Genomic DNA, 15027 nt, shown 5'->3' on the forward strand with positions numbered 1-15027 from the left:
CAAGAGTGATATTCCATTAACACTTATCAAATGCCTTCCAGAAGTAAAGATTTATGGTAAATGGTAACTGCCAATCTTTGTTCAGTGATATTACAGAGAGTGAAGATCCCATCAATAAGCAATCTGTTCTGGTGAAAACCACATGAAGCTGCTTGAATTCTGTCATCAATGTCCCGATTCATCACTGAAAGTAATGCAGCAGTCACATTGTAAAGCAAATCAGTTGTTGCTATCACTTTTGTCCTTTTTGGTATGCTTGACAATCATTACCTTTGTCTAGATTTTTGTGTTATTTCTTTGTTGCACAATAGATTAGACAAATGTAGGATGCTAGCTAAGTTTTTATCTCCACTTCTTTGAGTAATTCTGCACAGATGTGATCCTCTCCAAGTGACTTGTTTGCAATAGCCACAGAACTAATTGAAAGCTTACCACAAGTGACTTCCAGCTGAGGCATCTTCTCAATGCAGTTATATCCTACTGCCTGGAGATGGAGTCAGAGTCGTAGGATTTTCCAGACCGCTGAAGTGTGGCTTCCCATGACGAAGGCAACTTGCCGCTGGTCACTGGTTGGATCTTCCAGTCCCACCAAAGTCTGTAGCGTTTTGCATGGCTTGCCTGCCCAGTCACCGGGGAACCCACTGCTGGGGTCGCCTTCAGCAGGTCTGGAAGATCCCACCGTTGGGAACAACTGGAAAATCCCATCCATGGAGTCATTTACAGCCATCAAGTCCATGCTGGTTCCCCTCAGAGCAATCCAATAAATCCCATTCCCCACACTATCCCCATAACTCTACAAGCTTGGTTCCCTAAGGTGTTCATCAAATTTCCTTTCGAAATCATTGATCATCTCCACTTCCACCACTCTCATGTGCAGCGCATTCCAGGGTAATACAACTTGTGAGTTTTAAGGATTTTGTGGAAGTGCTTACTTACTTTCTATATCATCCAGTTTGGTGGCCAGCCAAGTATCTTTTGATTGTATATGTAAAATCTCTGATCTTCCGACTAGTACGTTAATCAAAGTTTTACCAGATGTCTTTGTTAGCAAGGAGAACAAAGGACAACACAAGTACAAAGTAAAACCTATTTTATTCGACAACAATGTATACCCTTAAATTAACCCAAAACCAGACACTAAAGATTCCCAAGATTCGTTATACTACCCGTAATTATAGACTCGGTTGAGCCGCAGGTCCAATTCTCTGAATCTCGATTTCCTCAGGGTCTTTCTTTGTTGCAAAGGTGGGTCTCGCACATTGCTTCCTTCTGCCTCTGATCAGATATCTAGATTGTCTCTGCATCGAGTCTTCGCTGCTGGGATGTCAGGGATTTTGATTCTTATGCCCCTCCCCGTGCCTTTCCAGAAACTTTTCTGGCTTTCGGACAATTGAATGTTGAGAGGGGCTCCCATCACCCAATGGATTAGATGATGATCGCTTGACAGGACACTGGGCCCAACCCCAGGTGTCCATCTCTGGTGGTGTTGCTTGCACATAACCTGCTGCCACATAACGGCAGGTACTCTGGGTGCCAGAAAGTCTGTCCTGATCTGATGCATATCAATAGAATCGATGATCTCCCAATGGGTGATTGACAGGGCGAGTTCAACATGCCCTGGCAGCTTGCCTGAATTTCAGTGTATTCGAACATGGCCAAGTTCAAAATCCCATCGGGCTGTTAGCTGGAGCTAAATGTGGCTTCATTTAAAATGTCCAATTTTTAAATTTAAAGTGACCGATTTTATTGGGCCTAAAATCCAGGCCATTCCAGATTACCACACTTCTTATTTGATTGACCTTCACTGGGACGTTTACAATTTCTTTGTATTCTGATAGCGTGTCCTCATATCTCCCCTTATTACAACCATTTCTTGAAATTAAACTTTTTTTGTCAGCATAATTTATTTTGTCTTTACATGTTAAGAATTGAATTGCTTATCATTTGCTGTGACTTCTTGTTTATCATCTGCACAAATGTGTTGAGAAGATTGAGCTTGACAACAATGCATTTATATATATATTGTATAAACAGAGTTACCCAGTAATTTGACAGACACAGAATTAATAAGAGGTTGTAAAGCTATCATTGTATCAGTGTATCATTGTCACTCAGTATTAACGAGTTTGCTGAAGATGGCATTTACATTGAGACCAGTGTCTGAGACAACTATAAATTAGAGTGATTACTCCAGAAATACACTTTTTAGAATAGTAATAATCTTTATTGTCACAAGTAGGCTTACATTAATACTGCAATGAAGTTATTGTGAAAATCCTCTAGTTGCCATACTCTGTGGCCTGTTCGGGTACACAGAGGGAGAATGTCTAAATTACCTAACAAGCATGTCTTTTGGGACTTGTGGGAGGAAACTGGAGCACCGGGACAAAACCCAAGCAGACACAGGGAGAACGTGCAGACTCCGCACAGGCAGTGACCCAAGCCGGGAATCGAACCTGGGACCCTGCCGGGAATCAAACCTGGTCATCACTGTGCTACTGTGCTGCCCTAGCTATGAAGTTAACAATATTGGATTGTCAGTCTGTTCGGCAGATAGTGTCTATGTTTCTATGGGGAAAGCGGGATTTGGATGATCATCCCTGATCATAACGAATGGCGGAGCGGGGTCAAAGGGCCTAAGGCCGCTTCCTGCTCTTATTTTCTATGTGCCTATATTTCTATGGCCCTTGTGCTAATAGCAACCAATATTTCTGGAATAGTCATAATAAAGACCTTTTGTTTTTCTGAGCGACAAGGTTGAGTTGATTGTTCTTACTCCCCTGCGATGACAGTGCCAGTTTCTGGATTGGATTTGTTTATTGTCACGTGTACCGAGGTACAGTGAAAAGTATTTTTCTGCAAGCAGCTCAACAGATCATTCAGTACATGGAAGAAAAGGGAATTAAACAAAATTCAAGAAAATACAAGAAAATAAGTGAGAATACATAATAGGGCAACACAAGATATGCAATGTAACTACATAAGCATTGGCATCGGATGAAGAATACAGGGTGTAGTGTTAATGAGGTCAGTCAATAAGAGGGTCATTTAGGAGTCTGGTGACAGTGGGGAAGAAGCTGTTTTTGAGTCTGATTGTGCGTGTTCTCAGACTTCTGAATCTCCTGCCCGATGGAAGAAGTTGGAAAAGTGAGTAAGGCGGGTGGGAGGGATCCTTTATCCTAAATTTAGGGCGGAATTCTCCGCAACGCCCGACGCCGTCGTGAAACCCGGAGTGTTTCACGACAGCGTCGGAGGCCGTTCCTCGCCCCTATTCTCCACCCCCCCCCCCCCCTCCCCCCCGGGGGAGCTAGGAGCGACGTTCCGTAAATCTCGGCCGCCTTGAATGACATGGCCGGCGGCACCTAATGACGTCAGCCGCGCATGCGCGGTTGCCGTCTTCCCCTCTGCTGCCCCGCAAGACGTGGCGGCTTGATCTTGCGGGGCGGCGGAGGGGAAAGAGTGCGTCCCTTGGAGACGCCGGACCGACGACCGGTGGGCACCGATCGCGGGCCAGTCCCCTCCCGAGCACAGCCGTGGTGCTCACTCCCCTCTCCGCCCCCCACAGGCCCCATACTCACCTTTTGCGCTGTGTTCACGCGGCAGCGACCAGGTGTGGTTGCCGCTGGCGTGAACAGGTCGGGAACGGCAGGCCGCTCGGCCCATCCGGACCAGAGAATTGCGGGTCGCCGTGAAAAATGGCGACCCGCGATTCTCCTGCGACATGCCATTTTGGGGGGGGTGGGAGAATCGCGTGGGGTGCCAGAGCGGCCCTCCCGCGATTCTCCCACCCGGCGTGGGAGCGGAGAATCGCATCCTTAGTGTCTTGGAAGATGTATTGGCTAATGATGCAAGGATGTTCAGGCATATCAAGATTTCGTTTCCCACTATCTTCATTGTGTTTCCAAGCTAGCAGTGCCAAGGTGCCCAAGTGCCAGGCTGCCCCTGTCGGGGGTCAGGCCCGGCGACATCTTGCCCAGAAGAGGTGGGGTGAGAGGGCGGGTCCTCAAGGACTCTGGATGAGGTAAGTTGGTGACTGGGGGGGGGCGGAGGCCACAATGGGGAGGCGCTGAGGAGGGGTGGAAAGATCAGGGCTGCCTTTAAAAATAATGCACATTGTCTTCCTGCTTGCCAACATTGGAAATCGCTTAAAGGGTGGCCTGGATGGGGAGTTCCTTGCCGTGGCAAAAAAAAGCTGGCAAAGTACCATTGGTCTTTCTCAACTCTACAGCTCCGGGAAACACCCCATCAGACATACCCTTCAGCGGACTTTAACTTGAGTCTGCTAAATCATGCCTATTAGGTCAAATGACCAAAAACTTGGTCAAAGAGGTAGGTTTTAAGGAGTGTTTTTTTATTTGTTCATGAGGGGTGGATATCGTTGGCTGGGTCAACATTTATTGTCCATCCTTAATTACCCTTCAACAGTGTGGCTTGCTGGGCCAATTCAGAGGGCATTTAAGAGTCAACCACATTCTTGTGGACCTGGAGTTGCCTGTAGGCCAGACAAGGTAAGGGTGGCAGATTTCCTACCCTAAAGGATATTAGTGAACCAAATTGATACCTACAACAATTAATAACGATTTCCGGTCTCCGTTAGGCTTTCAATTTCTGATTTTTAATGATTTCAAATTTCACTATCTATATGGTGGGATTCGAACCCAAGATCCCCAAAACATTATCCTGGGTCCCTGGATTACTAGTCCAGGGAGAGAAGTAGCAATGTTCAGGGAGGAAATTGCAGAGCTTAGGGCCTGGGCAGCTCCACCAATGCTGGAACGATTCAATTCAGGGATATCTAAGAGTTCAGAATTAGATGAATTCAGTTAAGACATGGACAGCAATATTTTGAATGATCTCAAATTTACAGAGAGTAGAATGTGAGAGACAAGTCAGGAGTGCATTGGTGTAGTAAAGTCTAAAGATAATTCAGGCATGATTGATAGTTGTAATTTCAGATGTACTGAGTGATGTTACAGAGGTGGAATTAGTGATGGCGTGAATATGAGGTCAGATGCTCATCTCAGTGTCAAATATGTCATTAGATTTTTTTAAGGAGTCGGAGCTGTATGGCCTTTAATTTTGTTAAAATGATGTTTTTCCCCTCAGATTAACCTGCAACGCACCATTAGAATCACAGGATTGATTAGCCAAGGTGCGAAGAGACTTGGCAGCCCAGAGTATGTGAAATCATACAAGATTGCTTACAGTGGTGATGGCAAAACCTGGACTACTTACAAAGTAAAAGGCACTCATGAGGACTTGGTAAGAGAAAAAGTTTGATTGTGCTTTTACTAAAACATATACCAGTAAATTTATGAAAATGTTATTCAAGTATATTCTGTTCTTTCCATGTACCTCAATTCTCTGCCTTCACTTTTTTTACCTTTGTGGTAATTTATGCTGTGGTACAGTTTCCAGATAGCAGCAGCCATTTAATACTTAAACTAAATGATTATAGGTTCTTTTGGGCCATCACAATTTTAAGCTCAATCCAGTCGCTACATATTCCAACACCGATCACTGCATTCCACAAAAGAGCACTTGCTGTTTACATTTTCTTCCACCCCAGTCTGAAGTACTAAAGCCAGTTACATGCAATTATGTTACATTGAAACCCAATATGGTTTGTGTTGGTGTTTTTAACTGAACTTTAGCAGAAATCCAAATTATATGTGTTCCTCTATCTTGAGTGGGATTCTCCGACCCCCCCCCCGCCGGGTCAGAGAATCGAAGGGGGGCATCGTGAATCCCGCCCCGCTGGCTGCCGAAAGCTCCGGCCCCCCCTGGCGATTCCCGGCCCGCAATGGGCCGAGTGGCCGCCCGTTTTCGGACGGTCCCGCCGGCGTAAATTGGAGTAGGTACTTACCGGTTGGTCCTGGTGGCGCGGGCGGCCACCAGGGTCCTGGGGGGGGGGGGGTGAATCTGGCCCCAGGAGGTGCCCCACGGTTGCCTGGCCCGCGATCGGAGCCCACCGATCCACGGGCGGGCCTGTGCCATGGCGGCACTCTATTCCTCTGCGTTGGCTGCTGTGGTCCTCTGCGATGGCCGATGCGGAGAAGATCCCCCCCCGCGCATGTGCTGGGATGACGCCAGCACATGCTGGCGCTCCCGCGCATGCGCCAACTCGCGCCGGCCGAAGGAGGCCCTTCGGCGCCGGTTGGCGTGGCGCCAAGCCCCTTCCCAGCAGCTGGCGTGGCGCAAACCACTCCGGTGTCGGCCTAACGGCCTAACCCTTGGGGCGGCCCGACGCCGAAGTGGTTCACACCACTCCTTCCCGTCGGAATTGCCCGCCCCGCCGATTCCCGCAGAACCCCGCCCCTTATTATTCCCTTGTTGACATGGCCTCTGCTTCAATCACTGATTCTACACTTGCTGCTACCTTCTTGGAACAAATTGGCTAACTGATACTGTTTTGTATGATTTATAACACCGTGGCGAGCGCACTTACCCACTGAGTCAAGGAGTGTTCAAGTTGATTTTTCATCATTGTTAAAAATGGAAATGTTCAGGTTTTAGGAGTTCATCAATTTTCCTCAGACAATAACAGTCTTTTTTTTAAATTTAGCTAGCTGTGTGACAATACATTGCCTCCTCGTTTAATTTCACCCACCTCATTTAGATAAATTCATGGACCGAAGCAGCATAAGTAAATTAAAAATCCCAATGCCTTTATCTTCTGTATTTGTGAGGCACTTATACATCAAAGGTTTGAGTAGCTGGTATTTAACTTATATCACTGAATCTTGTAATATAGCATCAAATTAACGTCAACAATTACCAGTCACAGAACATCAAACTAAGAATAATTAATATATTTTCTGCCACATGCAAATCATGCTGAACTGGATGGATAATTTACCCTAAAAACCTTGAAGTAGATGAAGGGTCAGTGTTGGACATATACATATTGTTTTTTGTGAAGAGACAAATATAGATTTTGCTATTTGTAAGATTGATTCCAAAATCAAATATCAAAAGAGACTTGTGGATACTTGCTTTTTTCTCAACAACATTCTGCAATCCTTTCTGAAAATGTATTCTTAAAGGGAATTCATATGCTACACAGAACCTACTCCCCAGCTATTTTATTTTGCATACCCCAATGACAAAAGGGTGTAGAGATTGCTAAGTACATTAGTACATACATCCAGAGTGTGACCTGAAATACAATCCTCTGAGCTCAGTTGGCTAGACAGCTGGTTCATGATGCAGAGTGACACCAACAGTGTGGGTTCACATCCCGTATCAGCTGAGGTTATCCATGAATTTCGCTCCTCACCAGGGGTGTGGTGACCCTCAGGTTAAATCACCACCAGTCACTTCTCTCTCGAAAGGGGAGAGCAGCCTATAGACATCTGGAACAATGGCAACTTTCACTTCATGCCTTGTGTGGTGGAGAAAGCAATGTCATATATTGTAATGGCCGAGCATTTGTTATATTGTCCACTGTTAGGAGGTATAAATAAAATAAGTTCAATCATTGCTGCCTGCTGTGAGTCCACCTGTTAATCTTTGCTCAGGGCAATACTCAAAAGAAAGAAAGAAAGAAAGTCTTACAACGCTAGGTTAAAGTCCAACAGGTTTGTTTCAAACACTGACCTTCGGAGCACCGCTCCTTCCTCAGGTGAATCTGGAATCTTACTGTGCTCACCCCATTCCAACGACGGCATCTCCACATCAAAAGAAAGATGATGACGTGGCTAGGATGGATTTTTAAACTTTCATTTTGTAAATTAAGAATTGAAAAATGCTGGGTTTGATTTTACAACCTTGCAAATTTGTCATGGGGCATATAAATATGTTGAGTGCCAACTCATCTCTGTCCTGCTCACTTGTAACCTGAATTCACCTGAGCAAGGAGTAGTGCTCCGAAAGCTAGTGTTTGAAACAAACAAGTTGGACTTTAACCTTGTGTTGTAAGACTGCTTACTGTGCTCACCCCAGTCCAACGCCAGCATCTCCATATCACTGTGAGGTGAAGTTAGAGTCAGAGGGGAAAATGGTGAGTCATCCTATTACTTGTCATTCATAGTAGTGGAAGTTGGCAGGGAACAAAGTCTCCCTGATGGGAAGGAATTGACTGAAGAAGATATGATGAAACTGGGCCAAGCTATTTTCAATAAAGATTAGTAAGAATATGTGTGTCATTGAGGCAATACCTAGGCACCACAAAGTGGTCTTTGAGCAAGGAGCATCAAATTATAAAATTGGGCAGCACCTGGTTTAAGTCAAGTTAAAGGTAATGAGTGGGCGGCACGGTGGCGCAGTAGTTAGCACTGCTGCCTCACGGCACAAAGGACCTGGGCTTAATACCGGCACTGGGTCACTGTCCATGTGGAGTTTGCACATTCTCCCGTGTCTGCGTAGGTCTCACCCCCACAATCTAAAGAGGTGCAGGATAGTTGGATTGACCACGCTATATTGACACTTAATTGGAAAAAAATAATTAGGTACTTTAAATTTACAAAAAGAGAAAAAAGTTAAATGACAATGTACAGAAAGGATAGGCATGTGTGTTATGCACAGATACAACACATCTTGTTGACATTCAATTGAATGTAACAATGCATGTTATAACTGGGACTCTCTGCCCAACACCCTCCCCCTAGCTTATGTCATGGGAGTGTACCTTTAAGAAATGAGTGTTTATCAAATAGCTGCAGTGATGTCATTGTGTGGGTGGAGCTGGGTTGTGTCTCTGGCTTTTACTTTCATTTTGAGCTGGAAGCTGTTTGTAGCTTGTGTTTTACTTTCATTTTAGGCAGTTGTAAGCTGAATTCAGACAAGGAAGGTTTATTTTGTCTTTCTCTCTCTGTATGTTAAAAAGTGCCCAGATCACTTGATAATTTAAAAGTGATAACTGTCTTGTGTAAAGAATTTATACCTACTGCTTTGTTAAAAAGGGGGGTTGGCTAATGGATGTTGTTAGGAAAGTTATTAAGGGTTACATACAGAGAACTGTATCTGTGGGGGTTGCTGTGTTGGTAGTTGATAACATGTTTACTGTGTGTTTATAAAATGTTAACTAAATTCATAGAATAAACATTGTTTTGTTTAAAAATACTTAAGGTCACTGTTGCATAACACCTGGAAAGTAGGCCCTTGTGCTCCTCATAACCAAAATCTCTGAAAGGTTGAAGGTCAGGTAAATTCTGTGATATACTTTGGAGTTTTCTAAGCCCTGGCTCATAACAAACTGTCTTTGCAAACAACACTCTGCCACACATACGCTGACTGAAAAACCTGACAAGCTAGTTGAAACAATCACTTACCACTCCATGATGAACTGTTCAATCCACCTATCATCTCAGTGCCCCATCTGTAGCATCCTTTGAGAGCAAGACCTACCAGCACACATGGTTTTGGTCAAGGAATAGGAAACACAGGAAGTCAGTTACAAGTTTATTTGATAAACCCCATCTGTAAAAAGTGCTCTTTGCCAAATAGATTCAGGATAGGCGGGGTCCCTGTGTAGCCTTCGGTACTTATGGAAAAATCCACAGTTGCTGTATTTTATCAATGCGTTCCCTCTGCAGACTGTCGTATTTTTAAAGGAGCGGCTTGCAGACCACAAAGGTACAAACAAACAAATTTTATTGGAAAGGTGTCTTCTCACAGGCTGCTAGAAGAGGCTGACTATTAGCCTGCCCAACTGCAGATGATGTCATTAGTATATCACATGATTGAACTCATACATGACCTTGTTCCAACTAGAAACAAACATGAATACATGAATATCAAAAAAAATCAAAATAACGCTCCCCCTTCACATCAAAAGTTTCTGCAATTAAACACATTATAACATTAGCAATCAAAATTTACATTGAGAACAAATAACAAACACAACAGTCAGTAAGTTAAACATTTCAGAGGACGTTGATTCCTATATGGTTGTCAGCAAACCTCAAGTGTCTGCTTTTCATGTTGACTGTAACCTCTGGTGTTTTTGGTGTAGTTTGGAGGCATTTGTTGCCTCAACTGGAGTTGACGTAGGATTTGGAGGTTAGCTCGTTGTTCAAATGTCTGCAACTGAAGTACTATATTCCACATGTTTTTCCGGTATTGTCAGATTCTCAGCTATGTACAGGTCTTCTCTTGGCACAATTTGTGGATGCTGTCTCTGGCAACTTTGTTTTAGCTGCTAAAAGTTGGTCAGCGTGTCTTCTCCACACAACATCGTCCTGAGTTTGAAAGGTGTCTTGAGACTGATCTGGTCTGTGCTAACTGTGCCAATACAAGGCGTTTAATGCTGTTCTCATGTCATAAAACCTGATTTGACTCCTTTTTAAGAGCTTTCACTTCTGATGCCATGGTTATTCATTCACACTGCTGAGCGTGGTTCACCCAGGATAGATCATAACTGGAGTAAGGTGGAGCTGGCACTCTGTTCTGCTGGCGCTCTCCGACTTCACACAAGCTCTGTTTCCAGCCTCTCTAGTTTTTAGCTCAAGATGTCAATACGTTTTTAGTTGCCAAACACTACCCCACCAGCCTTCCCCTCCGGAGCGAGCCGAGAGCAGTGCCCTGTTGCTCAGCAGGGGGGGAGGGCAAAGTGCAAGAGAGCGATAGTTATAGGGGATTCTATAGTAAGGGGCACAGATAGGCGCTTCTGTGGACGTGAAAGAGACTTCTGGATGGTATGTTGCCTCCCTGGTGCCAGGTTCAAGGATGTCTCTGAACGAACACAGGACATACTGGAATGAAGAACTTGTCGTATGAGGAACGGTTGAGGACTCTGGGTCTGTACTCGTTGGAGTTTAGAAGGATGAGGAGGGATCTTATTGAAACTTACAGGATACTGCGAGGCCATGGAAAGGATGCTTCCACTTGTAGGAAAAACTAGAACCAGAGGACACCATCTCAAACTAAAGGGACTATCCTTTAAAACTGAGAAGAGGAAGGATTTCTTCAGCCAGAGGGTGGTGAATCTGTGGAACTCTTTACCGCAGAACGCTGTGGAGGCCAAATCACTGAGTGTCTTTAAGACAGAGATAGATAGGTTCTTGATTAATAAGGGAATCAGGGGTTATGGAGAGAAGGCAGGAGAATAGGGATGAGAAAATATCAGCCATGATTGAATGACGGAGCTGACTCGATGGGTCGAGTGGCCTAATTCTGCTCCTATGTCTTTTATTAGAATCATTAGAACAGTACAGCACAGAACAGGCCCTTCGGCCCTCGATGTTGTGCCGAGCAATGATCACCCTACTCAAACCGACGTATCCACCCTATACCCGTAACCCAACAACCCCCCCTTAACCTTACATTTTAGGACACTACGGGCAATTTAGCATGGCCAATCCACCTAACCCCGCACATCTTTGGACTGTGGGAGGAAACCGGAGCATTTATGCTAACCACCATGCTACCGTGCTGCATGTTATGGTGTTATGAAGGTGAAGCCGGAAGTCGTAGTACACACAGGTACTAACGGCATAGGCAGGAAGAGTGATGAGGTCCTGCAGAAAGTGGTTCAGATATTTAGGCAGTAATCTAAAAAGCAAAACCTCTACGGTTGTAATCTCAGGATTACTCCCTGTGCCACGTGCCAGTAAGGCTAGAAATAGGAGGGTGGTGCAGCTAAGCACGTGGCTAAACTGATGGTGCAGGAAGGAGGGTTTCAAATTTCTGAAACATTGGGATCGCTTCCGGGTCAGGTGGTACCTGTACAAGGAGGACGGGTTGCAACAAAACTGGAGGGGAACCAATATCTTGGCTGGTCGGTTTGCTAGAGTCATTCAGGAGGATTTAAACTATTATTGCAGTGGGGTGGGAACCAGAGCGTTAGCTTAGAAGGTGCAATAACTGAAAGGGAAATAGAGAACAAAAATAATAAAACAACTACATCACCCTGTCTGCTCAAACGCAGTGGTCTGACATGTATTTGTTTCAACGGCAGAAGTTTAGCAGTACTTGGAACTGTGATGTTGTGGCTATCACAGAAACGTGGTGAAAGGAAGGGCAGGATTGGCAGCTGAACACCTCGGAGGGCTCATACAATGAGGCAATCTGGATAGAGCTCAGGAACAGGAAGGGGGCAATCACAATATCGGGGGTTTCTTACAGGCCCTCCAACTGGCAGAGAAAGATAAAGGAGCAGATAGGTAGAGATATTTTGGATAGGTGCAAAAGTATCATGGTTGTTGTGGTAGGGGATATTAACTCCCCCTATATTAACTGGGAATCATTTAGTGCTGGGAGCTTGGATGCGGCAGAGTTTGCAAGGTGTATAGAGGAAGACTTCTTGATGCAATATGTGGATAGTCCAACTAGGGAAGGGGCAGTACTGGACCTGGTACTGTGGAATGAGCCGGGACAGGTGGTTGAGGTTTCAGTAGAGGAACATTTTGGGAGCAGTGACCACAATTCCCTAAGTTTTATGGTACCTTTCGATAGGGATGCGGGCAACCCTCATGTTAAGGTGCTAAACTGGGAAAAGGCAAATTACGATAATATTAGACAGGAATTGAAGAATTTGGATTGGACATGGCTGTTAGAGGGTAAATCAACATCGGACATGTGGGAGTCTTTCAAGTGAGTTGATTAGGATTCAGGAAAGTCAAGTTCCTGAGAGAATGAAGGACATGTACCGGAAGTTTAAGGAGCCTTGGATAACAAGGGATATTGTGAACCTCATCATAAAGAAAAAGTAGGCTGTTGTACGGTCTAGAAGGGTGGGGACAGTCGAAACCCTTGAGGAGTATAAAGAACATAGGATGGTACTTAAGCGGGAAATTAGGAAGACTAGGAGGCACCATGAAAAGTCCTCGGCAAGTAGGATTAAGGTGAATCCCAAAGCTTTTTATTCATATGTAAAAAGCAAGAGGGTGGCCAGGGAAAGATTGGACCACTTAAGGACAGTGGGGGAATTTGTGTTGAGCCACAGGAAATGGGCGAGGCACTAAATGAGTATTTTGCATTAGTGTTCACCAAAGAAAAGGACTTTGTGGAAGATGACTCTTGGGTAGGGTGTGCAGATAGTCTGGATCATGTTGACATCAAAAAGGAGGAGGAATTGGGTTTTTTAAAAGAGGTAGGTAGGTTTCCTGGACCGGATGGGATTTCCTCCAAAATACTGAGTGAAGTAAGGGAGGAAATTGCTGGGGCCTTGACTGACATCTTTGTATCCTCATTGGCTACAGATGAGACCCCAGAGAATTGGAGAATAGCTAATGTGGTATCACTGTTTAAGAATGGTAGCAGGGATAATCCAGGAAACTATAGGCCGGCCAGCCTCACATCGGTAGTAGGTAAATTATTGGAGTGAATTCCCAGAGACAGGGTTTATACCCATTTGGAAACAAATGGACTCATCAGTGATCGACAACATGGTTCTGTGAAGGGAACGTCATACCTCTCTAACTTGATTGAGTTTTTTGAAGAGGTGACAAAGATGATTGATGTAGGGAGGGCAGTGGATGTTGTTTTCATGGGCTTCAGTAAAGCCTTTAACAAGGTCCCTCATGGCAGACTGGTACACTAGGGGGCATAGGTTTAAGGTCCGTTGGGCAAAGTTTAGAGTAGATGTGCAAGGCAGGTGTTTTTACACAGAGAGTGATGAGTGCATGGAACACGCTGCCAGGGGAGATTGTGGAAGTAGATACATTAACTGTGTTCAAAAGGCATCTCGACAAATACATGGACACAGTGGTTACAGAGGGATACGGCACAATAACGTGCTGAGAGTTTTGGCCAATGGTTGTATCATGACCAGTTTAGGCTTGGAGGGCCGAAGGGCTTTGTAGATGTTTTAAATGTTATCTTTAAAGATTTTAAGGGGATATGTCATAATTTCTCTTGGTCAACAGTGCCTGATACCAATAAAGCGGCTGCGCCAGAGTCCACCTCAATTTTCAAAGGTTGTCTACCAAGTAAAGGAGTGGCCCAGAAACGGTTCGTTGCATCCGCAATGGCCAGTATGTTCATGGCGGGTCGTCACCTGATTGTGATTCTAGTCCTTTATCATGCCCTTTTTGTATCACATGGAAACGTTTCCCTTTATTAGCTTTTTCACATTATGTTCTTGCTTTTTGTAATTCTTATTTGAAACTTGCGCCATCCTCCGACCTCGGTGCACCGGAAAAGTAGCTTGCCACAATGCAGCGTGGCCAGTGAAAGCCAGGTGACCTGGGATCTATCTAGCTTGCAACGCCTCACGAGATTCAACACAATCACGCGAGGCGTTGTATTGGGAATCCTGCCCACAATGGGCGGGATCACTTTTAGCAAATCTGCATATTAGAGCAAGGCAGTAAACCTGACTCCAATGTGCAGATTCCCGAGGTACCTGAGGCTTTGTGATTCAATCCCTTTGCCTCGGGGACCTCAGGCAAGCGCCGTTTGGTACTGGTCCCCACAAACAGGGACCAGATAGAACGTCACTTGTGGGGATCTCCAAGGGAATTGGATGCCCCCAGCTGCATGCCCTTTGGGCAGGGTGGTGCTCTGGCAATGCTGCTGCCACCTGGGTACCCAGGTGAATACACAACACAGACTAAGTGGCAGACTACTAAGCAAATGAGGAGGATATTGCTTGGCGTTGGAGATTTGCATTCATTAAATAAATAAAATAATATGTACAGTTAGAAGCTGTAAGAAAGGAGCTGAATAGATTAGAAATAACAGAGTAATTAAGAAAATGGAGATCATGGAATGGGCCGCACTCATGATAATAGTTCACATAGCAGATGGATCATTTGGATTTGTGGAATTTTTAAGCAAACGATAAATAAGGTGAGCGAGAATGATGCTTACCCAGTGCTGACCAGTGAAGATATGTTTTCCAATATGCCAATGGAAACATTCAGTAAGATAGATCTGCCAAATGCACATTTACAATTAGAATTAACTGAAAAAAACACAAGGAATTGCTTACCATAAATATTCTTCTCATGATCTCTCTCTAAACCTTGGTGGCATAGAGTCAATGTAAACGGAAGGAAATACCCAACCAGAAATTGAAAGAAGCCAGATAGTTTGATTGAAAGTATATCGGAGAGGTGAATAAATAAGTTGTTCTTTTACTTC

At 44.7% G+C, this 15027-nt stretch overlaps 1 protein-coding gene across 2 annotated transcripts in view; it reads left to right on the forward strand.

The window, feature by feature from the left end:
* Positions 1 to 15027, forward strand: part of LOC119970548 (EGF-like repeat and discoidin I-like domain-containing protein 3) — a 296590-nt gene that overhangs the window by 200335 nt on the left and 81228 nt on the right. For both annotated transcript variants that reach the window (XM_038805352.1, XM_038805353.1), the window contains one exon: positions 5107 to 5262. In XM_038805352.1, coding sequence (XP_038661280.1) covers positions 5107 to 5262 — 156 coding nt within the window. The remainder of the gene's footprint in view (positions 1 to 5106; positions 5263 to 15027) is intronic.

The sequence above is a fragment of the Scyliorhinus canicula genome, chromosome 8 (genome assembly GCF_902713615.1).
Source record: "Scyliorhinus canicula chromosome 8, sScyCan1.1, whole genome shotgun sequence".
NCBI lineage: Eukaryota > Metazoa > Chordata > Chondrichthyes > Carcharhiniformes > Scyliorhinidae > Scyliorhinus > Scyliorhinus canicula.